This window comes from Saimiri boliviensis, chromosome 12, assembly GCF_048565385.1.
Source record: "Saimiri boliviensis isolate mSaiBol1 chromosome 12, mSaiBol1.pri, whole genome shotgun sequence".
NCBI classification, from domain to species: domain Eukaryota; kingdom Metazoa; phylum Chordata; class Mammalia; order Primates; family Cebidae; genus Saimiri; species Saimiri boliviensis.
The window spans coordinates 80,998,984-81,025,238 of record NC_133460.1 but is presented as its reverse complement, the minus strand read 5'-3'; the positions used below and the strand labels follow the sequence as shown (position 1 = coordinate 81,025,238).

At 43.6% G+C, this 26,255-nt stretch overlaps 2 protein-coding genes and 1 long non-coding RNA gene across 8 annotated transcripts in view; 1 reads left to right on the top strand and 2 right to left on the bottom strand.

Annotated features, from left to right (window-relative positions):
• The first annotated feature begins 260 nt into the window (after positions 1 to 260).
• On the top strand, positions 261 to 15,860 carry OPALIN (oligodendrocytic myelin paranodal and inner loop protein). 3 transcript variants are annotated; one of them, XM_003922349.4, is made up of 6 exons: positions 263 to 672; positions 4,604 to 4,639; positions 8,092 to 8,124; positions 9,497 to 9,616; positions 11,218 to 11,274; positions 12,997 to 15,860. In XM_003922349.4, exons 1-6 carry the CDS (start codon positions 670 to 672, stop codon positions 13,171 to 13,173), a joined length of 426 nt encoding a protein of 141 aa, XP_003922398.3. In that variant the 5' UTR covers positions 263 to 669; the 3' UTR covers positions 13,174 to 15,860. The 3 variants fall into 3 exon arrangements, with proteins under 3 accessions (XP_074238784.1, XP_010331534.1, XP_003922398.3); XM_074382683.1 differs by lacking the exon at positions 8,092 to 8,124 and having other exon boundaries at positions 261 to 672; XM_010333232.3 differs by lacking the exons at positions 4,604 to 4,639; positions 8,092 to 8,124 and having other exon boundaries at positions 262 to 672.
• LOC141580636 (uncharacterized) lies at positions 5,908 to 22,084 on the bottom strand. 3 transcript variants are annotated; one of them, XR_012512908.1, is made up of 4 exons: positions 22,042 to 22,084; positions 18,779 to 18,921; positions 11,979 to 12,076; positions 5,908 to 10,109 (listed from the first exon to the last, which is right to left on the bottom strand). It is a non-coding gene; the product is annotated as an uncharacterized LOC141580636 (long non-coding RNA). The 3 variants fall into 3 exon arrangements; XR_012512906.1 differs by having other exon boundaries at positions 5,908 to 12,076; XR_012512907.1 differs by lacking the exon at positions 22,042 to 22,084 and adding an exon at positions 21,624 to 22,031 and having other exon boundaries at positions 5,908 to 12,076.
• Positions 22,085 to 24,950: 2,866 nt separating this feature from the next.
• DNTT (DNA nucleotidylexotransferase) overlaps positions 24,951 to 26,255 on the bottom strand; it is a 47,160-nt gene continuing 45,855 nt past the window's right edge. For both annotated transcript variants that reach the window (XM_003922351.4, XM_010333233.3), the window contains exon 11: positions 24,951 to 25,375. In XM_003922351.4, coding sequence (XP_003922400.1) covers positions 25,289 to 25,375 — 87 coding nt within the window. In that variant the 3' untranslated portion in view covers positions 24,951 to 25,288. The remainder of the gene's footprint in view (positions 25,376 to 26,255) is intronic.

Below are 26,255 nucleotides of genomic sequence, written 5' to 3'. Positions count from 1 at the left end.
TAAGTCACAAAGCAGCCCATGTCCATGGCTTCCTCCAGGTCTAGAGAGCTTCCCACCCAAAATGCAAAAACAGAGAGAGGGTGAGGTCAAACTCACACCAGGGAGCTTGTTGTCCAGTGAGTGCAGCACCTTGCAGCAGCTGGAGCCCGCAGCAGTGTGACTCCTGCAGCAGAATGGGCCCCCACCCCTCCTCCAGGCATCCTGGACGTCCATGCTGCTGGATGGTTAACTCAGATGCCTGTCAGCTGAGGATGGAGTCGCCAGCCTCAGCCTTGTGTAACCCATTGTTTCCAAAGAGCTGCAGGCTACAGAAGCCCCCAGTCTCTCAGGCCAGCTGTGGCTTCTTTGCTGAGATGGAGGTATAGCCAAGAAAGCAGCCTGAAAAATAAGAAGGACAGAAAATCAAGGCAAAGAGGATGGGTGAACCAGGCCATACACGGCGGCCATGGACCAGCAGCCCATCTCTCCCGAGGGATGGACTGAGGGCTTGGCTACTCCCCTGACCATAAATGGCTTGGCCAGGGCCCTCTAGGAGCCACCTCTCAGCCTGCCTCCGCAGCTCTCTCAGCTAACTGTTGCTACAAATGAAAGACGCCAGCCAATAACGCCAGTGAGAAAGGAGCTTGCCAAGGGCAGCGTACGAAGAAGGTTCTTGGGAGGCTGTCAGAAATGGTGAGTGAGAACTGGCATCTCTTCTCAATCGAACTTTCATTTTTCTCCATAAAAACAATTCCCAGGCTTCTAAAGCTCAAGTCTCGTAATTCAATTAAGTGTACACTGAAGTAAAGGAACTTGATTTTAAATTATTTTCCTATATGCAAAATACTAATCATTTTTAAAACTTCTCACCTGATATTTGCTGATCTTGTCTTTCATTTTAATATTAAGGTTTTGTTTTTAAACCTCCACATACAAGGGTACAGAGTAGATGTTTCATCTATGTTCACTTTCTAGCTGAAGCAATGCATCCGATCAATGATTTTATGTCTTGTTTAATCTGGCTTTTGCTACTTTGTCAATAACATGGACGGTCATCATTGACAGAAACGTTCCATCTTTCTTGTTTATTTGTGATACAAGTTTGGTTGCGACTCAATCAAATAAAGTTTGCTAAGTTAGAAGAGAAAGCAGAAGAGGGTTCTGTGATTTCTTTACCAAAGAATTATGGAAATAGCCTAGGTGTCCATCAATGAATGAATGGATAAAAGGACCATGGTGTATATGTATATATACAACGGAATATTTGCTTTAGAACAGGAGGAGACCCTGTCATTTGCCATGTTTGTCCTATTTGGACCTGGAGGGCATTATGCTAAGCGAAATAAGCCAGACACAAAAAGAAAAATACTGCATAATCTCACTTTCTTGTGGAATCTGTTTTGTTTGTTTTTTTTTTTTTTTTTTCTAACAAAAAGGATTATTAAAAGGAGTAGAACTCGGTCTTTGGAGTTAGGAAGATCTGTGATCTAACCTGATCTCTAACACGTATAAGCTAGTGAGCAAAAACCTGTGTTGCTGTCAGTTTCCACAGCTATAATAAAGGAATAATAGGCTCCCCTTATGGGGAAGTTGTGAGGACAGGGTCTTAAAACCTGAACACCCTTAACAGCAGTAAGTTTTTATCCCGTCTGTTCCTCCTCCTCCTTCCTCTCACAAACTGCAAACTTATAATGAAGGACCTTCAGCCACTGAGATTCCCAAAGTGCCTTCAGAATCATTGTGTAGATATTGCATAGTGCTCAGACTAGCAATAAGCAGTGAGTACATTGTATCAAATTCTGGTACTTTGACTATTGCTAACTCGTACTCGCAATTCCATCCCACAAGAACTTTCCTATCCCTTGCTCTGTGCTGGCCAGGCCATCAAGAATATGCTACCACGTGATCCCTAAAGCACATAGGGTGTTTTACAGTTTGGGAGAAAGGAGTGGCCACAGATGGCATTACGATATTCTCTTGGGACTTATCTTGTGACGTGGGCAAGGCAAGTTAACAGTGTCCCAATTCTGAGAATGGGAAACCTGAGCCTGGGAGAGTAGATTTGTTGTGAGGAAATGGAGACCAGAGAGTTTGAGTAACTTATCCAAGACTATGCAGCTCCTAAGTGGCTAAATCTGGACTCGAATTTAGATCGGGTGGCTCCAAGCCCAGGGTTGCCTCACCCGACTCAGCTGTGTGTCTGAAGGGCACTGCCTCAGATTCTTCTCCACCCCAATTTGTGCAATGTTTATCTCTCCATGACAGCACTGTACTGTTTCTACAAAATATGAGTGTCTTTCTAAAATTGGCCCAAATCTCCGTCATCCAAATGTTGATAAACAACGCATGCAATGGCCCACTTGTTGCTGCACCCCCTCTTCTGATGTCTTCCCAAAGGAAGCTTTGTCTTGGGGCTGCTGACATCAGGGCCCAGTGCCCACTGATGAGATAAGGCTCTGGGCAGCTGCATTCAGTGCAGCGACCATCAACTGTCCTTGCCACACATGTTGGCTTGGTGCTAGCATGAAGGGCAGTGGTTAGGTTCCTTGAGCAAATAGACCTTGACCTAAGAAGCCCAGATGACCTTGTGTTTAAACATCATCCCAGAAGCAGAGGTGCACAGTGCTGTGAGCCTGGGTGCTCTGATTCATCCACAGAGACATTCGGAGTTACTTGGAATCCTTGCAGAGCGGTGGAAAGAGGTTGTCACCAGAACACTCAGGTTCTTGTGTCAGCTAAGTAGTTGTTTGGACTTGGGAAACCCCTATTCAAATTCTTTAGGCTTGGTTTATTCTCTATAAAATGTGGTTGTCCTATTGCCAAGAGGCAGAGAAGTGGGCAGAGTCACCACTGAAGCATTCTAGCTGAGCAGGGCCACCTTAATTGAAGGACATAATCTTTGGGGCAAAAGCTAGGGGGTCTTATACCTTCGAGGTGCTTAAAACACTTTTGGTTCACAAAAGATTTTCTTGTTCATTAACCCATCTGAATTCCAACGCATCAGTAAGTTAGCTGAAATAGGCGTTTCATCAGTTTGTTTATATTGGGACAAGCTCCTCTGTTACCATCTTTCGGGTTGGGGTTGAATCACATAGACGTAGCCCACTGATTGGTTTTGAGACATAAGCTCTAGCTGTTCTCATTTGTCCATAAGTTGATTTCTTATGAGTCCCTGGGTTTTGGTTTCCTCTGCTGTAAGAGGAGGGCTTTGAGGGAGATGATCTTTCAGCTAATTCAGGTGTGAAACACGATTCTTTTGGATTCTTTAATCCTTCACAACATTCCTACTATTGGATAACATTTACTTTTAAAACTCAGCAAATGCGTTGTTTCTAGAATGACAGTACCTGGTCTTGGGAGGCTGGGAAGATGGGGAGCTATAGTGTAGGCCAAGCCCAGGGGAATCTCTGGGGGTCAGGGAGACCCAGGCTGAAGGAGGGCCTAGCCAGGAGATATTAATCCAGGGTGACTGGACCCAAGGGGCTGAGAGTCCAGAAAGTGGGAACAAGACCACTTCCACCCAGGGAGAGGGGAAAAGATGTCAGCAGGTCAGAGCAGGTCCACCCATCATTCCAATCCAAGTAGGGAAGGGACTTGGTGGAGAGCAGCCTAGAGTGACAGGGGCTGGGGACAGGGAGGAGAGGGGAGCCGCCTGAGGACCTGGGCAGGCTATTCGGTGCTCCACTGAGACCACGATCTTTGCATTGGGACTCCCTATTTGTGGGACAGGTGAGACCAGCTACTGAGTGAGGGGAGGAAAGAGAAAGGTTTGCTGCTCCTCTGTCCTTCTGGCCACTTCAGCTCCAGCAGTCTAGAACCTCTGCCTCAGGCACAGTAAAAACAGAAGCCTTGCCTGTCCCAGGTAAGGATCAGGTGTTATCGTTAGACCATGCCCTTTGGCGGGGGTCTTATCTTCTACTCCAAGGAGAAAACACAAAATACTTCTTTGTGTGTGTGTGTGTGTGAGACAGATTCTCACTTTGTTGGTCAGGCTGGAGCGCAGTAGACTTGGCTTACTGAAACCTCCATCTCCTGGGTTCAAGTGATTCTCCTGCCTCAGCCTTCTGAGTAGCTGGGATTACAGGCATGCACCACTATGCCCAGCTAATTTTTGCATTAGAGACAGTGTTTCACCATGTTAGCCAGGCTGGTCTCGAACTCCTGACCTCAGGTAATCCAGCCACCTTGGCCTCCCAAAGTGCTGGGATGACAGGCATGAGCCACTGCACCCAGCCCCAAAGTACTTCCAAATTCACCATTTTTCTCTCTCAAAGGAGTTCCAGGGGAATAAACATAATTTTAGCATTTTGCTGAATTTCTAGTAATGTTTTTGCTGCCCTTGTGAATGGGACCCCTCAGGCAATAGCCTTGCAGGCTGCCTCTTCATCTGGTCCTGGTCGTGGACCTGGTTTGGGAATGGGGGCAGCAAGGCTGACTTGATGCTGAGGGAGGAACTCACAACAGGCTTCTTTCCTCCCCTCCTCCTTTTGGGGCCAAGGCTGGGCATGAAGTTGGGTGCTGGCTGAATCTATAGATCAATGACCTCTCGGAATCCACCAGGGTCAGTGAGTTTGGAGCTTACCGACTGTCCCTGGGAGCTTTAATGTTTCCTTCTATCTTGCAGGGTTTTTCACTGAACTTCACCCTGCCGGCGAACACAGTAAGTATAAGGGCCCCATTTACCAGGCAAGGCAGCAAAGGCCAGTGCAGAATTTACAGAAGACCTCCAGTATGCACATGAACCTCACACACGATGATAAGTTACACAGACTTTCCAAATGCACTCAGGAATAGTTGAGAGATGCTGAGAAAGTTTATTTCCATTGTAAAACTTACATACATGTTGAAAAGGAAAACAGGAAAACAACAACAACAACAACAACAACAACAACAACACACCTAAACTCTCAGCAGCAGAAAACTGGTGGAACCCCTTCCTGTCCTGTTTGGCTTTACATAGATTTTGACTTCTGTTGCCTTTATCCGATTGGTTTCTTACTCTACATATAATTTTCTATCCAAATATCTTCCACTAGTCTTTATAACTAGAACGGTTATATGGTTGATCACATAATCATGTGATCACATTATGCTTACATAATATTTCTTCAAGTTAATTATTTAATTGATTATCATTAGGAATAACTTTGTGATATGTGGCATTATAGATAATCTTTATCTGCATTTAAGATAATTTCCTTGTATGTATTCTAAAAGGGAATGATTGGGTCAAATTACGGCTCTCGATTACGGCATTCAGTTGCAAGTCAGAATTGCGGTTTTCAGCTGTGGGTGGTAGAGTTTCCATCCACAGCTGAGCCTCCATCTTCTGTTTGCACATTGCGTATAGATAACACTAACAGCCAGGGTTGTTTTCTGATCACTAGTGCTGCTATGGTTGAGCAAGGCATTTTTCTGCTTCACTTTTTTAGTGGGCTTGGCTGTGACGCATTTTTCTGATAAGTTATATGGTTATTCAAAGAGAATAAACTGAATCTTAGTAGTAAGGGGATTCCTAAGCCAGTGTTCATTTTACTACAATGTGAGGACATAGTTCTAGAGAGTAGCATAAAGTTAGAACCTTGTGACTTTTTGCTGGACCTGTGGTGCCCACCACTGTCTGCCCAGACATCTGTGAACTAAAAACCCTGGTACCTACTCCAGCCTCTGGTGGGGAGCATTCTGAACCTCTCCAACTTGTTCTGCTTCCCTGCTTCAGCCTCTGCCTGTTGACTTCAGGCAGATTCTTTGATTCTTCCTCTCTTTCCTGTCAAAAGCTTTTCCTTCAGTCACTGCTGGGAATTTCCCTCTCTATGAACTGCAGGTTCATAGAGACCCCAGGTTCGGTGTTACCCCAGCTTGGCCCCTCACATCAAGAGAATGCAGAGAAGCAAGAAGCCATTTCTTGGGCAGTGGGGGTGAGTGGGGTGGAAATGGGCCTTTATGGGGCCAGTCATCACCCTTTGGAGTACTTGGTTAACAGCTCATTTCTCTTCACCGCTTTGAACCCATGTGGAGCAACCAACCATCTTGCTTTACCTGGTACTGTTTTTAGCACCGAAAGTCCTGCCTCCTGGGCAGCCTCGCTGGACAATGGGGATGGTAGGTCATCCTGCCTGGAAGTTACATTTCTACCGCATAACCCTTCCACATCAGTGCAGCTGAGGAGCCTGGGAATGCCAGTGCCCTGGGAAGTGAGACAGAGGTGGGCACCTGGAGCCCTCTCTGCAGGGAGTTTGGGACAGGGCTCCCTGCTCGTCAGTTCCTGCTGAGGACTGAAATGTCAAGTTCAGTCAATTTGTCAGTTCAGTCCATACTGAACTGTCAGGTATGAAAACTGGGGTTGAGACACTGCATTAGGCAAGGGGGGCCATGTAGCATAGTGGTTAACAGCATGGATCCCAGAGCCAGACTGCTTGGGGACCGCCACCTAGGGCTGTGTGACCTTACACAAGTTACTTCACTTCTCTGTGCCTCGCTGCTCTCATTTGTAAAATTGGATCATCATAGTTCCATTACTGTTCACTGACAGTTGTATAGAATAAATAAGTCAATATGGGAAAAATTCTTGAACAGGCCGGCACATCCTAAGTACTCCATGGCATTAGCTGGTACAATTAGCAGGAGTTTATGAGGGCAGAAAAATCCATCTAGAGAGAAAGAGAGGAAGCAAACATCGGAGAAGACTTCAGGCAGAGCCATGCTGCTCTGGAGTGAAGGAGAAATGAGGGTGTCTTCAGTTCTCACAAGTGCCCCGCTCCCGGCTCCAGTCCCTGGAGAAACCAGCTTCCCATCTGTCCTTGGGCTCCATGGGGGCACTCCCATGTTCTTAGAGTTAATACCTTCCTTTTATTTTGGTCAAAGCCACCCTAAGTATATTTCTATATTCTGAAGACAGGAAGCCTTACCTGAAACAAGGGCTGCTTCTTCCTACTACCCTTAGATACAGAACACCTTAGGGAAATGCAGGATGAAAGTGATGTGGGGCTGCGGGTGAGGGAGACTGTGATTAGGTCAAAGTACAACCATTTAAGTACAAGTGTCAGTGCTTGGTCTTCAAATCTTCTTTTGATGGGAGCTTTCTGGCAAAGAGGTGTGGGCTTGGAAGTCAAACACCCAAGTTCAGATTAGAGTTGTGAGTATCTCTGAAACCTTGAACAAGTCCCATAACTTCTTTAAGATCCATTACATTTTTTTGTAAAGTGGAGATAGTAACTGTCAAAAGTCCAAGCCCCAGGACTTCAATATACTCAATGAGATTGCTGAGAGTATTAAATAAATAATGGGCTTGAACAGAGCTTTGCAAAATTTAAACGGATGACAAGTGTTCATACTTCTGCTGCTCATTCGATCCTCCTAACAACCCTAGAAGCAGCTACTACTATCCGCATTGTGTAGATAAGACACACAGCTCCTTAGCTTGTGGGTGGAGAAACGGCTGTTCTATGGCAGGCACTATGAGTCCAGGACCCGTGCTTTTAATCCCACAGAATACCACTTAGTGTCATTTACACAGTTTCTCTTGTAGAATTTGTTCCTTTAGGTTTCTTAATCAAGGTAAACTCTTGCCTGAAGTATCTTATAAATGAGTGAAATCCAATAACCCTGCTTAAGAGGTGGACAAGAAACATGTAATGCATTCATTTCATGTGGAATTATCCCCAGGAGCACGGATGTTTGACAACTTCCGCTATTTCTTCATCACATACTTATTGAAAACAAGTAAAACTTCCTTAAAGAGCCTTGCTTCCACCATGATTTATGTGTTTCCCTTGTAGCAATGGGAACAAGTAGGCTCAAAGAGTGCTAGATGTGCTGACAGGGACAGGAGGAAGCCCTTTTGAGTTGTAAAATGTGTCATGGTACATCCACAGGGTGAGTAATGAAGACATTGCCTGAACTTCCTAATTCTTTTCTCCTTGTAGCCAAATCTTATTGCAATTCTTACCTGGGAAGCAATCAAGTAGGTTCTGTTTGGTAGTTGTTAACAGAAAGTTTAGCAAAGGGATTAAACTCTAGGCCTTATAGCTTAACCTTTGGCAGATTGTCTTGTATAATGCGTATTCTATAGACTTTTTGTTCTTCTACAATATATGTTCTCTTTCCATACAGACTTCCTCTCCTGTTACAGGTGGGAAAGAAACGGTAACTATATCACTTAAATTTATAAAATTGGGATGATAATTATGCTCCATCCATCTTGTGCATTTGTTTTGAGCTTTAAATTTTGATAGGTGAACTGTCACTAAGCATAGAACCTGGCTCAACAATTATTCTTGAAGCTCTCAGCTCGAAAGTGAGGGAGAACATGTAAAATCACAGATGCATTTCACAAAGTGTTGAGCAAAAGAAGCCAGACCCAAAAGAGTGCACACCTTATATTTGCATCTATATCCTGCTGACAGACAGACAAAACTACTCTACAGAGATAGGTTTCAGAACAGTGGTCACGGACAAGGAGGCTGGAAAAGGTTTGAGGGGCTCCTGGGAGGCTGGCAATGTTACATTTCTTGATGTGGGTGTTGGTTTTATGGGTATAGCCCTCATGTGAAAAGTCACCAACTTACATATTTATGATTCATATACTTATTATTCTTTAGTAAAATCAATTGCCCCCAAAAGTGAAGGGGAATTCATTAAGTAAGAGTGGCACTTTTAAAGGGATTCTGCAGATTATCTTCAGTATTTCCAGATAGTCTGCAAATCTCAAAACTTATATAACTAAAAGCATGACTATTTCTACTCCAATCGAATCAAAATGGGAATTTGAAAATTAATTGCTTAATGCATTTAGTGCAAATATGTTTTTAAAAATTCATATTAAAATAATGTGGTATGGTCAAGCGCTGTGCCTCATGCCTGTAATCCCAGCACTTTGGGAGGCTGAGGCGAGCGGATCACGAGGTCGGGAGTTAGAGACCAGCCTGGTCAACACAGTGAAACCCCATCTCTACTAAAAATTCAAACATTAGCCAGGTGTGGTGGCACATGCCTGTAGTTCCAGCTACTTGGGAGGCTGAGGCAGGAGAATCTTTTGAATCTGGGTGGCGGATGTTGCAGTGAGCCAAGACTGTGCCATTGCACTCTAGCCTGGACAACAGAGCAAAATGCCATCTCAAAAAAAGTGTGCTATATTAACAAAAGCTGTTATTTTTAGCCAAACAGGTGCAAATGGCATCCAATTGTTGCTCTGAATTGTATCTCAGCTTTTCCTGTGTTGAGGAGACATTTGTATTTCTGTTCTAGAGAATACTTGTTCATATCCTTTGCCCATTTTTCTACTTGATCATCACCCTTTCCAAGAGATTTTAACTGTAAATTAAGTCCTATGAAAGTAAGGCATTTGTTACGTATGTTACAAACATTTTTGCACAGTATATCATTACCCTTTCCATTTTGTATATGACATTTATGATCCATGCAGGTTTTTTGGTTTTATTTTTAGTCTATTGAATGTTTCCTTTATTCTTGAAGACTCTGAACTTCCCCTGACCCTGTGCTTTTCATTCTGTGCCAGGACTGTGGGCCCTCTCTTGGATTAGCAGCAGGCATCCCATCCCTGGTGGCCACAGCCCTGCTGGTGGCTTTACTACTTACTTGGATTCACCGAAGAAGAAGCAGCATTGAGGACATGGAGGTGATTATCAGCTTCTTTGGGTCCAAATGTGTAGGAAATTATCAGTATTTCAGTAAACTGGCTTTTGGACTAAGGCTCTCAGAATTCGGGGCCCATGTCTATTTCCTGAGGACAAGATAGTAGAAGTCTCTGCGCCATAATTTCCATTGCAGACATGACATCAGGCACCAGACAGAGCTGATTTGTCATAAAACCTTCAGGTTAGCTGAGGAATTCCTGGCAAGGATGGTATTTGGGTTAACAAAAAGTGGCAGTGGAGAGGGATGTCTGTTGCCATGGCAAACACATGTCTGTACAGTGGATGTGCTTTCTAAAGTTGAGAAACAAAAGCGTACAAGCTTCACAAAGACAGGATGGATATAACATTAGGAAAGATAGGGTCAGGCACGGTGGCTCACGCCTGTAATCCCAGCACTTTGGGAGGCCGAGTCGGGTGGATCACTTGAGGTCAGCAGTTCAAGATAAGCCTGGCCAATATGGTGAAACCCTGTCTCTAATAAAAAAATAAAAAATAAAAATAATTCATTCATTCATTAATTTTTTTTTTAAAAAAGGAAAGATGGAAGACTAAGAGGGGTAGGGATGTATCCAGAAGTGGCTCTATCTTATCTTTGCCTTTTTCACACATCTGAACATGTATAATTCAAGAGAGAATCTATATCCCCCCATCCAATCCACCCCACACCAATGCCAGACTGTTCTGGGGACTGTGCTCAGAATTCAAAGGCTACCCAGACCCCTATTCAACAAGGTTCCGTGGTTGTGACACAACTGTGTCATGTGGACTCTGGGTTCTAATTCCATTCTCTATTTCTTGACATTTACAGTTGTTATTATGTATCTCATTGTATGTTAATGAAGAGATGGAAAATTGAGGTTTTAAACCTGGCTCTGCCACTTTATGGTTTATATGATCCTGGACAAGTGAGTTAACATTTTATATGTCTTGGTTAGTTCAACTCCAAAACAGGAGTCATAGAAACTGCCCTCCCTATTTTAGGAGGTAGGGAAAGTTATAAGGCTGAAATGAGATAATGGATGATGAACATCTTTACATGTAAAAACGTGTTGACAAGCCATAAATTTTAAACACATTAAGAAGTACTGTGCTTAGTAGTGGTGCAGTTTAAGTAATAGTTTCTCAACTTTTAGTACACTTTAAAATTATTTAGGAGGCTCAACATTTCCAATCACCAAAGCCAATTAAATCAGAATTTCTGGATAACAAAGCTGTTATAGAAATTAGAATTTCTGGATATTAAAGCGGATCTTGATGAAACAAAAACAACTTTTTAATTATAATTTCAAACATATACTAAAGTAGAGAGGATAGTATAATGAACCCAATTATTAACTCATGGCCAATATTGTTTCATCTCTACTCTCATTTATTTTTGGATAAATCACAATGATATTTCTTGGTTTTGGTCTGGTTTGAGGGGGGATGTTATTAGACGCTTCTGTGTTTGTTTTGTTTGTTCTAACATACACTCAGATTTAAGAACCACTGATTTGAAGCATAGTTATGGTCAAATGCTATGACCTTTCACTTCTGTGTCTTTCTTTCTCTCTCTCTCTTTTTTTCTTTTCTACCAATTCAGGAAAGTGACAGACCATGTGAAATTTCAGAAATTGATGACAATCCCAAGATGTCTGAGGTAAGAACCCTTGGTTATAATCTCTGTATACCATTCACACAGTAAACAAATTACATGTTTTAAAGCCTTTCATGTACAAAAGCAGCACAGTGTGAGCACATGTGGAAAGGAGAGGACCAAGAGGAAGCTCAAGCACAAAGGAGGTTCTTAGCGCATTTTTATTGTCTCAACAGAAATTCAAGCTTCACTTAATATTAGAAAATCTATTTAATATAATTTATTTTACTGACAAATTAAGATGGAAAACTCGAGTGACCATCTCAATAGGAGAAGAGAGTTCAAAAAAATTCAACAGTCACTTGTGATATGAACTCTCAGCAAACTAAAAATAGAATGGGGAACTTCCTTGACTTGAAGAAGATGTCTTTTTAAAAAAAATTACAGCAAACATCATACCTAACAGTAAAATGTTGAAAGCATTCTCTTTAGATCAGAAATAAAACAAGCATGTTCACTAACACCACTTCTATTCAATATTGTACTTTAGATCCTAGTCAATGAAGTAGGATTTAAAAAAATTAGAAAGTATAGTCCAGGCATGGTGGCTCATGCCTGTAATCCTAGCACTTTGGGAGGCTAAGGCAGGTGGATCATCTCAGGTCAGGAGTTCGAGACCAGTCTGGCCAACATGGTGAAACCCTATGTCTACTAAAAATACAAAAAATTAGCTGGATGTGGTAGCAGGTGTGTGTAATCCCACCTACCTGGGAAGCTGAGGCAAGAGAATCATTCAACCCCAGGAGGGGGAGGTTGCAATGAGCCATGATCGCACCATTGCTGTCTTGGTGACAAGAGTGAGACCCTGTCTCAAAAAAAAAAAAAATTTGAATTAACAAGAAATTTTAATCAGTTTACTGGATACAAAAGTCAACATACAAAAGTAATTTACACTTTCAACGACAACAACAGTTAGAAAAAGTGATTTTAAAAATTGCCATTTGTGATGGTAATTGGTAATAAAAATATGTAGAATGCTGAGGAATAAATCTAACAAAAATATGTAATACCTTTATGGAAAATAACAAAACTTTGGTTTAAAAAACTCATTAAATAATACCTAAATAAAGGGGGTTATATACCATGCTCCTGGTTAGAAAGCCTTAGAAACATAACAATGTCAAACACCATTGATTTATACAGCAAATGTAATTCCAATATAAATTCCAATCAATTTTTTTCATGGAACTTAATGAGGTCCTTCTAAAATCTATATGAAATAAAGTAGAAAAAGTTAAAAAGAAACAATGAACAGAAAGGTAGAACAAACAGAAAGCAAATAGCAAGATGGTAGATAAAAATCCCACCGTATTGATGATCACATTAAATGTAAATGGTCTCGATAGCCAAATTAACAGAAAGAAACATTCAGATCGGCTATAAAAACAAGATCCAACCATATGATGCCTACAAAACTCACTTTAAATATATGTACACAAATAAATTAAAAGCTAAAAGACAAAAAAGGAGATAATTTGTTAACAATAAACAAAACATAGTTGAGTGGCCTGAAAGCTCTCCCAAGGCCGTAAGATCAGACAATTGTGGGTCTCACCTCATTTGTTTTGTGTCTCTCAAGGACCATTGTCCTTGAAAGCTATCGCTTCAAATGTTTTGCCTTGTTTTGGTTGTTTCAGGTGGGAGGGTAAATGTGGTTGCTGTTAATCCATCTTGTATGGAAGAGTTATCTGCTGTAGTTTTTAAAAATCGATTTGTTTCCTTAAGAATCCTAGAAGATCACCCACACATGAGAAGAATACCATGGGAGCACAAGAAGCCCACATATATGTGAAGACTGTAGCAGGAAGTGAGGAACCCGTGCGTGACCCTTACCGTCCTACAATAGAAATGGAAAGAAGGAGGGGACTGTGGTGGCTTGTGCCCAGACTGAGCATGGAATGAGGCAACTCAGTCAAGGAGCAGACCTGGCACCAGAACAGGGTGGAAAGTCCTGGAGAGGAGAGAGGCCAGCTACTTCTTCACCAATCCAAATTTCCTTTACAGATCTGGAACACTTTGGGGCTGATTTGTCTCTTTAGGAAACATCCCCAATACGGTTAATGCCAACTCTCAGATCTTGTGGTTTAGTTAGTACATGTGACTCACAAGATGGAGTCCTTAGGTCCTGTTTCTGCTCCCACTGGGAATCTGCTTTTCTTTGATATTTGGGAAAGGGGCTTGGTTTCTGAGTGTCTTGCCTTCTCATCTTTTTTTTTCCATATCCTTTTTCTCAAAAAAGCCATCGGACCTGACTTCCACGGAAGTCTTGCCAAGGTCAGCCTGGTGCAAGTTGGGATATAAATGAAACTTATGCAGGATGTGTGAGAGGAAGCAGTTACTTGTTTCTGAATATCTCAGGGTAGAAATCATGTGGAGCCACACACTCCCTGATCACAAGGAAGCACATGGCTTAGTCATGTCATATAGCGTGGAAAGAATACGGACTCTTAAGTCAGACCTACCACTGAGCAGTTGTATGACTTTGGAGAAGTCATTAAACATTTCTAAGCCTCAGTTTTTGCTTTTTTAAAGGACGGGAAATATTATTTGCCTCATGTCATAATTGAAAAGATTAAGTAAGAAATAAACGGAAGTGTCTGCTACTTAGTTGCCAGTCAAAGTGTTAGTTCTCTCTCTACTTCCTTCCTCCTACCTCTTCCCATACTGCTTGCCTGTTAAAATAGCTAATCACCAGCATCTGTTCCCCATAGTCACAGGGTCACGCAAGGGAACAGTTAGGGCAAACTTTCTCCGTGGCCTGTAATCCAAATTGTTATCTAAAGATGATCTCAGGTGTTGCTGGTAGTATGTGAATCTTCCAGTCTAGGTGTGATCCCGTCCTCATATGAATCAGGAAAAGCCAGGTTCTTACAAGTTCCAAATTCCAAATACAGAGACTGGTGGTTTTACATTTAACCTTAAAGATGTTAATGTTGATGGAAATTCATGTTTCATATTAAAACAACACTTTTTCTTTACAATAAAGCATTTTGCTTAATTTTTGAAGTAAGACATCATGATAGCTCTGATGGCAGTTCCTCAAATAACTTTTAACTTTTATGCTTTAAGGATAGTTGTTAAAGTTATGGTTTCTTTTCTTTTCTTTTTTTAAAGGATTCAGATTAAACAAGACCCTTAAGCCCATGCATAGCATTGCCACTTCAGCTTGCTGAGGACTCTGTCCAAGGAGGCCAAATGGAAAAGGAGAAGCCACCTCAAGTGATGTTGGCCCATTGAGCCTATTGGGCCAACTATAACCAGGTTGCCCTATTTTGTGTAGATGACTCCAGGATAGGCCACCCTTCAGCTTTCTCTTACCCACTAACTCTTCTTCCCATTTTCCAATCCCTTTCAAGTCTTTTTGTTTGTTTTGTTTTTCTGTACTCTTCTGCTCTTAATACGAATTTCACTTCCTTTGTGACTTTGGGCAGACTTCCTTCTAGCATGTGTCAGATACCCTACCACCCCCCTGGCCTAGGAGACACATCATTCATTGCTCCTACTTGTGTCTGTAATCAGAGCATATTTAAGGAGAGCAGTTCTGCAATGGATTCTATGTGTGTGTGTTGAAAGTAAAGATGGGAGAAGGAAGGCAGCAAGAGTTTCTCCAAGAGATTATTAGAAATAAGGGCTGTATCTATTCTGTGGGAATGGAGAAAAGGCCCAAGTCCTCGGACTATCATGGGGAAAAGCTGTTTGGCAGAAAGAGAAATCAAGAGGACCCAGGTGGATAGAGACGGGATCACAGGAATGGGCTAAGGAGAAACGTGCCTGCCATTCAGCCAGCTTGGGACAGGCTTTCACTTTCAATCCCATGAGGAAGCTTCCAGGCAGCCTGGTTCCCATATGTATAGCCATTGTCCTCGAGCAGGCCAGGCCTCCCAGTGGGAAAGCGTGGGTCCAGGGCATCTTAGGTTCATCCACCAGCATCATGAGCCACACAGATATCCTAGAAAATATTCCTTTCTCACACAGGGCTTCTGGTTGCTCAGAAATGTGGCCCTCTTCCCTGAATAACCAAGACCATGTTCTACAAACTCAGTCTCTGCCACATGCCAACCTGCTCTTCAAAGCCCCTTTTGAAACTCAGTTTTGTGCCAGGTCCTCTGGATCTAGCTACCCTAAACAAGCAGACTTAGCCATTTTTAAACAGACGTGTCCAGTAATTTTGGTGCTTGTACTTCTCTTAACCTGTCATGAAAGACCTTGGATTTACTGAGAACTCCACTGTGGTCTTGGCTTTCACATTCATAGGTGTCAGTCCTAGGCCGACTGTTGATCATCCAGAGCCTCAGTTCTGTACTTGTTAAGTGGAGACAGCAGTTATCCTCCTAGCTCATGGGGTGGTTGTGAAGCTGGATTGAAATATGCATGTGAACAAGCCATGTAGCTATAAAGTGAGGGATGACTTGTATTTTGGATCACTTATTTTAATTCTACTTATAATTCATGGCTTAGAATCTTTATTTAAAAACTGTTTCTATTAAACTAGAAAGGGTCAGCATTTCTGTCATTTCTGTTGTAATACACGAGAACATATGTTGGGATGAAGTGAAAAGTAAAATGGCCGCTCTTACGAACCTACAAAACGTTTGTGGCTTTTCTTTGCCTATATTATAGAGCACTGGCACTGTCCTTGGAACCAAGAGGATCCTAGGGATATTCCCGATATTGGCACTTTCTCTGCCAGGCTAGAGGACGTTTGGTCTTTCATGGAGGGCAGTCCCGTGTGGTAAGCAAAATGATGAGACCCAAAGTCAGAAGCTCCACTTCCCCAACCCAGGCCTGCTGCTACGCTAAGGGTGACCTTAGGCAGGTTGCACAATGTGTGTGGGTCTCATTTCCTCCTCTATCATCTGGTGTTTGAACTGGTTTGTCTCTAAAGTTACATCCATCCAGTCCAAACATTCTACTTTGATTTTCCCCAAACCCTGCAAAGCACTCCTTCTGCCTGCCTGTTCCTCACTCCCACCAGCACAGCCGTCAGTACCCTTGATGATTCTTCTCAGTTCCTGACCTTGCTGGTGGAGAGAGATACTTCTTATTTTGCCAAGAAATAACAATTATTAGTTTTGCTTAAGGCATTTCTCCCTGCAACACTGTGATGTTAAAGACAAAAAAGTGATAACTAATTTTTGAAAGATTGTAAAGTCATGTAATCTTTGCACTCCCACCATCTTGATGATAATTATTGCTTAATGTGTGACCTGATTTAACAAATGTGCACTGGTTTCCTCCCAGTGTCAGACAATCTGCCAGGTCCTAAGACAATGTTGGGGGCATAATGAAAATGCTAAGGCAACTGGGTGTTTGCGGAAATGTCTCTCTACACAAATGAATGTGAATCTCCATCTAAGGAAGTAATATCAGGAAAGGTTTTATACAGGTGCTTTGCCTCTAAGCTCAAAGACATAAAACTTTCTCTGGCTCAAATGAGATAAGAATCTATACTCTCCTTTTTCCTTTACCTGAAGTTAGAGGAGAAGGAGAAATGGGCACAGCACTTCAAACCTCTGACAATTCCAAATGGGTGAAAAGTCTGATTATTTCAGGGCATACATTAAAGTGCTGTAGCTCCAAGTCAAACTCAGAAAAACCCTCTCTCCTCCATCCTATAGAGACTCCCCGAAGGAGTATAAAAGTACTAAACTAGACAGGTGAGACTGGGGAACATTTTGTTGGCTGAGTCTGTCTAGTAGGCTGCAGAATTATTTCTAAAATTGATGGGGGCCTCTGGAGGACAGGCTGAGTGTGACCTGGGGCTTAAAATCTGCTTTGTAATGACAGAGAATCAATTTATCATAGACTTTCATTTCCAGGCTAAAATGAATTAAATGATTTGATTGTTGAGTGAGAACAAACCATGTTGGCCAAATTCCACCATAAATGTGACTGATTTTCTCAATAAGAGTCAAACATTAATTACTGTTGACTCGCCTGGCCAGGGATTACCCACTTATGAAGGCCAAGGTAAAGACTGGGGTCTTTCTTCTGAGATCTTTGGAAAGCCCAGTCTTGTGTCCCACCCCTTCAAGTTTCTCTGCCCTAGCCAGTTAGGCCTTCTCTCTGCCCTTCAGATGCCATGGTCTGTCCACAAACACAAGCTTTCTCTCTGCAGCTCAACCACGTGGGAACCTCCAGCTGCAAGACCTTTCTTTCTGCTCATTTTACGCCATGGCCCTCCTGCCATGTGGGCCTTTTCTGTGGTCCTTGCACCACATGGCCTTTGCACATGCTGTTAATGAGATAGAGCCGGAAGTCCATGGAGGCCAAGGTGAATAGACTGTGCAGGGCAGAGTACTGGAGAGAGAGTTGCACAGAGACAGAGGGGCCCTCGTGATTATTCTATTGATCAGCACATGCATGTGAGGAAACTACCCAAGGCTGGAGAAAGAACCACACACAAGGATTTAGAGAGAACAATACCCTAAGCTCTAAAGGGCCAGGCCTCCCAGTGGGAGGCCAGAAACAGTGCCTTTTCCCAAACAGCCAGAGAAGAAAACATCACAATTCGCCAGGCATCAGTAGGACACTGAGGAAAGTATTGCCTCAGTAGTGTGGAAGAATATTAGTCCTGGAGTAAACTACTTTAGTGCTGCCTAGCAAAGCTCAAAAGCAAGATGAGGACACATCAAACTGTTTCCAAGTAAGTTAACCATATCCTGGAACAAAGTTCAAAAATGTTAACAGGAATACAAAAATATCCAGGAAAAGATTCACCATGTCTAGCAACCCAATATAAAATTACCAAGCTTGCAAAGAGGGAGGAAAATGTAACTCATAATGAGGAGAATACTCAGTTAATAGGAATTGACTCAAAATTGGCACAGATGATATCATTAGTAGACAAGGACATTGAAACAGTTACAACTATATTCCATATATTTAATAAGCTAGAGAGAAAATTGAATATGTTAAATAGAAGCATGGAAGATAGTTTTTTTGTTGTTGTTGTTGTTGTTTTTGAGATGGAGTTTCGCTCTTGTTACCCAGGCTGGAGTGCAATGGCGCGATCTCGGCTCACCGCAACCTCCGCCTCCTGGGTTCAGGCAATTCTCCTGCCTCAGCCTCCTGAGTAGCTGGGATTACAGGCACGCGCCACCATGCCCAGCTAATTTTTTGTATTTTTAGTAGAGATGGGGTTTCACCATGTTGACCAGGATGGTCTCGATCTCTTGACCTTGTGATCCACCCGCCTCGGCCTCCCAAAGTGCTGGGATCACAGGCTTGAGCCACCGCGCCCGGCCGGAAGATAGTTTTTAAAACCTAACTCATGCATCTAAAGATGAAAACTACAATGTGTGAGATAAAATACTGGAGAGGATTAATAAAACCGTAGACATTGCAGAAGAAAAGATCAGTAAACTTGAAGACACAGCAATAAAAACTACCCAAAATAAAACACAGATTTAAAAGTCTGGGAAAAAAAGTGAACAATTAGAGCATCAGTGATCCATGGCTTCTTACATATAATTCCAATATTTTTAACAGATAATTTGCTTCTTACTTGATCTGCTGTTGTCATACTGTACTTGCAGGCAAGGGTTCTTCTGTGAGCCATCAGAGGGCACTCTGCTCCCAAAGTAGGAGGCATTGGCGAAAGCTGAGTTCTGGTAACTAGTCACCACCATCATTGAGAGAAATTCTGGCCTACAGCAGAAAAACATGTCCAGAACTGTTAAGAATTCTGGCTTACAGCAAAAAAAGAAAAAAAAAAGACATGGGTATTTGTGGCATCTCCAGCAGGCCTTTTCAAATAAGGAAAATAGCATTTAGAATCTGTGAGGTTCTCTGATGGGGAAGCCTCCTCCAGCATGGACCTCCTGGGGCTATTGTGTGGTGGTGGCCTCCAGAGAACAGGGCTGGGGAGTTGCTCAAGGAAGGCGGCAAGGCCACCTGCACATTTTCCGAATGTCAGCCACCTGCATCCCTCTGTCCTCATTCTTGCCACATCCCCATTCCACTGGTAATATTTCCTAAATGATTTCCCTGACCTTGAGTCACTTTTCTTATTTAAATAAGCATACTCCAAAAAGGAAGCTCTGTATCACTACCATCAATAAGGAACCATTTTTGTAACACCTTTCGAACATAAATAAACATCCTTCTAGAACGTAAGCTTTATGCTTATGATCAGGCAGAGATTTTTGACAGTTTTGTTATCTTTTCTACACCCTGTGCCTAGAAAAATGACTGTTACATAGTAAGCACTCAATAAATATTGATTATATCAGTATGAAAAATTCACCTACTTACTACCTAAAATAATCTTGAATATCATAACTGGGAAACACTGGGCAGCATAAAAGACTAGAATACTTTGTGGATTTTGGGATTTGAGACATGTGAATACAACTTGTCATGTGGCCTTTCTCAATGCGGGTGGCTGTTGTACACCCTCATGTTGTCCCCAGCTTTTTTTAGCCATCCACTCAAGATGTAACACTCACAGACATACCTGAGGCCCTTTCAGTGTGTCAGTTTCAGCCTGCACTGCCTTTGGGTTCTAGGATGGGCAAAAGTTTTCATATGCCACTTCACACCCATTAAGACAGCTATTATCAAACAGACAACACAGAAGATAACCATTGTTGTCTTTTGACCATTGTTATCCTTTGATAGAAGACAAGTGTTGAGGATGTGGTGAAATTGGAAAGCTTGAGCACTAATGGTTAACAATGTAATATGGTGCAGTTGCTGTAGAAAACAATACAGTGGTTCCATAAAAAGTTAAACATAGTATAGAATAAACATTGAATCTGACAATTTTATTTCTAGGTCCCTACCAAAAGGATTGAAAGCAGGAACTCAAACAGATATTTGTATGACAATGTTCCCAGCAGCATTAATCACAATAGTCAAAAGGTAGAAACAACCCAAATGTCCACTAATTGATGGACGAATACACAGAATGTGGTATATATCTAGAGTGGAAGATTATTCAGCTTTAAAAAGGAAGCAAATTCTGACACATGCCACAACCTGAATGAAGTTTTAAAGCATGATGCTAAAAAGTAAGCCAGAAACAAAAAGACAAATATTGCATGATTTCACAAATGGTAGATCCTCCTATTCGCTAAAACCTTATATGAGGTACCTACAACAGGCAAATTCACAGAGACAGAAAATAGAATCAAAGTTCCCAGGGCCTAAGGGGAGAGGGAATAGGGAGTGTCTGCTTAATTAATGAGTGCAGAGTTTGTGTTTGTGGTGAAGAAAAAGCTCTGGAAATGGATGGTGGTGATGGCCGCACAATACTATGAATGTGCTCAATTTAGCTCCACTGAAATGAGTGGCTAAAAATGGTTAAAATGGTAAGATTTATATTATGTATATTTTACCACAATTAAAGAAAGAAGTTCTCCTCTGATTAATTGGAAGAGTCTTGCTGTCACTTGTGACGGTTCTGGGTTGGGTGGAGCAAGTGTCAGCATCTAAAGGGAGGGGCAGTGGTGAAATTCCTGCCACCCAGCCATCCTCCCTGTGGGCTAGCTTGGGTGCATTTACTCTCAGATGTGGAGCAGAGCTCTTGCATCATCATTACAACCTGGAAAGGGCCTTTTGACCATTTGGGCCAAACCCTAATTCTACAGGTGAGGAAAGTTAGTCCAGACAGAGCACGACCGGCCCCGAGTGGTGCAGTGTGCTAGTGAAGCAGCTGCAGTGCCCAGCACCACCCTCGGGGTTCTGCCCTCTACTCTGGGGCTCAGGACCACAGAAGCCTATGGCTGGCCAGACACTCTCAGTAGGGAGGCAGCAGGCTGGTGACAGGGTGTGGGCTGAGCTACAGAGTACATACCCAGCTACTAGGGGCTCTAGAACATCGAAGCCAAGCGGGAATGCGGCCTATTTTTACCATGTCTTTTGTTTTCCAAAAGAAGCCATACATCCTTTAAAAAGAAAATGTACTCTATCACGTTTTAAGTATTGGCTACTAATTCAAAAATTCCTAAAATACCGTGACAGCCAGACAAAAAATGTCTATGGGCTGTTTGACCCACAGTCTGCCAGTTTTTATTTGTCATACATAACAAAAATTTCTTTTTCTCCCTTTCAAGTTTTAAGTGTGTAAGAGAAGTCTTGGGAAGTTCATTTTTAGAATTTCATTCCAAAAACAAAAGCTCTGGCTTAGCTGTCCCTTTCAAGACCTGCAGAAAACAGTCCACTGTCCCGGGCCTCCGTGCTTGAACCACTATTTGTAGACCCAAATCCCTCTCCTCTGTGAAGCCATCCTCAGCCCACCGGGATCTCCCCCCAGGGTTTCTAAGCCTGTACTGTACTTTCCTAGGTGGGCAAGAAATCTTTTCCTCCAGGTGAGAGCTCTCCTGCTTTCACATCAACCAGTCATTTACCTCCGGTGTTGTCATTTGGTTGCTCATTTTCCTTCCTTGTTTTCCAAACCTGTACTCCAAGAGGCAGATACAATGAAGAAATCTGGATTTCGGACCCTGACTGCCCTGTTTTTTGATTCACCTCGCCCTCCCTGCCAGGACGCCTGAGCTCCTTGCTGACTTCCCGGCTGACTCTGAGGATGCACTTCTCCGCTGGCGAAGGTGCTGAGGAGTCCTGGGGCAGACCCTGAGGCTTCTCTAACTCGGACAGTGGGCCAAAACCCGGAAGGCCTGGGCGGCTCAGGCTCCACGGAGCATCTGTCCCAAGCAGCAGCTCCCAGTCTCCTAGAATTCTCTGTGCACCCGTTGGATCTCGGTTCCCACCCTGACCACAGCGGGTCCTGGAGAAACTGCCCCAGCCACAGCCCTCCCTTCCTACCTGTCTAACTTCCCGGCATCTTGGTGACGACCGATTCGACCCGTCATGCACACCTGACCCAAAGGGAGCCTGTCTATTGGCTGAAGCGCAACCAATGACCATTTGGCTTAGATTAGGCTGGTCGGCTAGACCTGTCACATTTTCTGTTTCAGAAAATACCAATGGGGATTCAGTGATGTTTAGGCAAAGCCCAGCGGGACTGTGCGGCCCCTGACGGTCAGGGCGTGGGTGATGCTGGCTGACTCTTTCGAGGCGTGGTCGCAGGATGCCCAGATGCGCTGTTGTCAGCCCTTGGGTTCCATCAGATCTTCGTCCCTCGCCCCCTTTAAGTTTGAGGGGTGTCTAGAGGAGGTTTGATTAAAGCACCCTCTCCACCCAATTGCTCATCCCGTCTGAGGTGCTGTTTGGCTTCCGGCTTGGGGCCCAGGCACCCATGAGAGCCGAGCACCGGCAAGACTGACAGGATCGTTTTCCCTCCCCCGAGGGCTTGGGCTGCTCTTGGTCACGTGTTGATATCAAGTCCCATCTCCCAGGCACTGCCTAAACCCAGCCCCAGAGCGTTCTGCTAAATAATCCAACGATGGGGAGTCTGGGTCATGTTGGTCAAACCATGAAGTCATGGAGAAACCGGTGAGCCGTGAACCTGATGTGCAGTCTAACACTGACTGCCGGAGACCTGTCACTGAGTCCCCCACTCCACGGAAGCCACCTCTGACTGGGGACCCGGTTCCATCCAATCAGACACCACTGTGCCCCTCTCCTTCCCTCTGGCACCTTCCTCAATGCTCCCCTCCAGCTATGCCCCTCTGGACATGGGCTAATAGTTTTCCGAGTTTGCCCCCGTACCGCAGGCTCCTTTCCTATTCTCTTGTGATCTCCTGGGTGATGTGGGGAGAAAGCGCCAGGCCTACACCTCGGGCTTCTGCAAAGTTGTCACCGATCAGGAACACAGACCAGTCCATCCTCTGGCTTTCTCTCCCCACACACCCCCCACCAGAGATAGGTTTCATCATTCCTACTCCCCTCACCTCAAGCTTCATCCCAGCATCTGCCCCATCCTGAGACCTGTGGGCTCAGGGAAGGTCTGTCGGGGATTCCTTCTTCTCAGCAAGATCTACCTGACTCCCCCGGGTGGCCTTTTTGATTCCCAAGAGATAATAAGCAGAGTAGCCACTATAACTCCTTGTGAGAAGAGACAAGAAGTTTTGTTCTTCTCTGAGTCCTCAGTGCCAAGAACAGTACTTGGCACACAATAGGGGCTCATAAATACAATGACCATGTAATTTATCCTTCAAACCAGAAAATTTTAAGAGGAAAGGGGTGTGCTATCATAATTATGCAGGGACACGAGGCATAAACTAGAACCGTCCCAGTCAAACCAGGATGAATGGTCACCCTATCAATTATGTCTGCTGACTAACTGAGTGAACACAGCTAATGGCCCATTCCTGAACAGGACTCAGTGCCCTGCTGAGCAAAAGCCCCCTCTTGTCAGCTTCAAATGGCCGGCACTTTGCAGTCTACCAGGATTCAGTGAGTCGGTCTGTAGGGAGAAGAGAGTGAAAAGGAGACGAAGCATCTTTCGTGCGTGTGTGTGATGGTTTGCTGCACCTATCGTCCCATCATCTACATTAGCTATTTCTTCTAATGCTATCCCTCCCCAATCCCCCGACATCCTGCTATTCCTCCCCTAGCTCCCCCACCCTCCAGGCCCTGGTATATGATGTTCCCCTCCCTGTCCGTGTATTCTCATTGCTCAACACCCATTTATCCATGACAACACGCAGCATCTTTCAAAAATAGCTTGCACCCATGGACCTTTTCTTCCCCTGCATCAGTGCAATTTGCCCTGTAACTGTGCAATACCTTCCCACTGGGACAGGACACAATTTCCACCCCTTGAGGCATAGACATGACATGCTTCAGACAGACTGAAAAGAGTCTTGGAAAGTGCTTGCACACCTGGGTTCTCTTCTGCTTGTAGCTCTCTGGCATCGTGAGAAGCATATGCCCACATAAGTCTTAGGGTCCCAGGAGGAGGATGAGGGATGTGAGGGGCAGACCCAGCCTCGGTCAGCCAAACTAGCCAGTGTATAGATCTGTAAGGTTTTAAGCCTCTAGGTTTGAGAATGGCTTGTTATGCTGAATTTTTGGCAATACTAATTATTATACCACCCCCACCTCCTGCCACCACCACCCCTGGGTTCTAATCCTAAAAAGGCAAAGAGTCTCCTTTTCTGTGCATCTTGGGGGCATCATACTTCTCCATGAGTCCTGTATCTCCCAAAATCCTCTTTCCGGAGGGACTGGAAGGAAGGGAGAAGGGTTTCATGGGCCTCCCCACTTTTCAGCAGCCTAAGACACCGAAGCAGCTGGAACAGATGACCTGTTAATTCCCTGGAGGAGGCAAAAGGAGATAACAGGTCCAGAGCCTGGAAGTTCCAAAGACCCCCTCAGCCAGAGCTCCCTCCCTTCCCTTGGGTGCCCTCAGATGAAGAAGCCAAGAGAGACTGACTTCCTCAGAGAGACTGAGCCATAAGGTGTAGACAGAAGCTTCAAGATGGAACAAAGAAGGATATTTCCTTAGTGGTTTAGGACATTGCCTTTCCTTCAGCATGATGGCAAGGAGAATACATCCCTTACGTGGTCCTGTGCTGGGATGCTTAGGGAGCCCGCTGTACAGTGGCTGGAGAGAAGCAGGCACTGAGCCAAACTGAGCCAGTTCAGAGGCAGCACCCCTCCTCCCCAACCTCCAGAAGGGACCCAGAATCCCCGCTGGAATCTTTGCATCTTCATTAAACCTGTTTATCCCCTTAAGAAAAACTGTAAGCTGTAGTCTTCCACTTGGTTACACCTGTGTTTTAAAATAGTTTATAATATTTAAGTGAAGAAAATCAGATTTCATCATCTTGTTTCCTCCTGTTTTTATTGAAGATATACAGTATTTCAGCTGCACTGTGAACAAAGCGGGCTTTGATGAGCTTCTCTGAATGAGAAACCAATGACAACATCGTTTCTCTTGAAAAATGCATTGTGAATTCTACGCAACTGTCATAAACATGGCCTATTAGAATCTTACCCATTACCACATGGCGCCTTTCCATGTTTCCAAAGCTATATATTTCTAGTGGCAATCTGCATTTCGATAAGACCTAAACAACCCTGAATTTTCCCAAGGCATCTTTTACTAACATGAAGCATTATTTATTTAACTTGAAAATAATAGGAAAAAATTTTTTACATTTTCCTAGGCATTTCTTTCCCATGGTTCAATATAATCCAATCCCAGATGAGCGAAAATTTCTTCTTCACTTTCCGCTTTGAGGAATATCCTCTGAAAACATAACAAGAAATATGTGCATTAGATATTGTCCATAAGCACCATGGTGTGGACACTGTGAAAGTGTTACTTATAAAACTGCCTTGTCAGAATGAATTATAGCCGAAACATAATTCCCTGCTTCTGCGTATAAAAAGTCATTTTAAGGCCGGGCACGGTGGCTCAAGCCTGTAATCCCAGCACTTTGGGAGGCCGAGGTGGGTGGATCACGAAGTTGAGAGATCAAGACCATCCTGGTCAACACGGTGAAACCCCGTCTCTACTAAAAATACAAAAAAATTAGCTGGGCATGGTGACACGTTCCTGTAATCCCAGCTACTCAGGAGGCTGAGGCAGGAGAATTGCCTGAACCCAGGAGGCGGAGGTTGCGGTGAGCCGAGATCGCGCCATTGCACTCCAGCCTGGGTAACAAGAGCGAAACTCCATCTCAAAAAAAAAAAAAAAAAAAAAAAAGTCATTTTAACTGACTTTCCAAAATACGGTACTAAATGAATTAGGTAAAATCATAACAGCTTTAACGCATTCAGCAAAAGCCATTTGGATATTCTTCCTATGGGCTGTAGTTCTGAACCACAGCTGATTTATTAGAACAACCTGATGGAGTTTAAAAAATAAACATTGAAGCTTGAGTCACACGCCAGTCCAGTGAAATCAGAAACTCAGGAGAGGTCTTATTTATCTGAAAGCACCGGGTAATTCTAACATGCAGTCATAATTACATATTGCTGATAATTACAGGATACTTGTATGTGTTGGGTTTTCCTCTAACTTTCTATGCTTGCCTCTATCCCCAGCAGAATGCCACCCTATGATCTCTTTAAGACCAAGCAGCTTTTCTCCTCCATCCCTTCTTGTACAAAGCACAGTGCTAGGC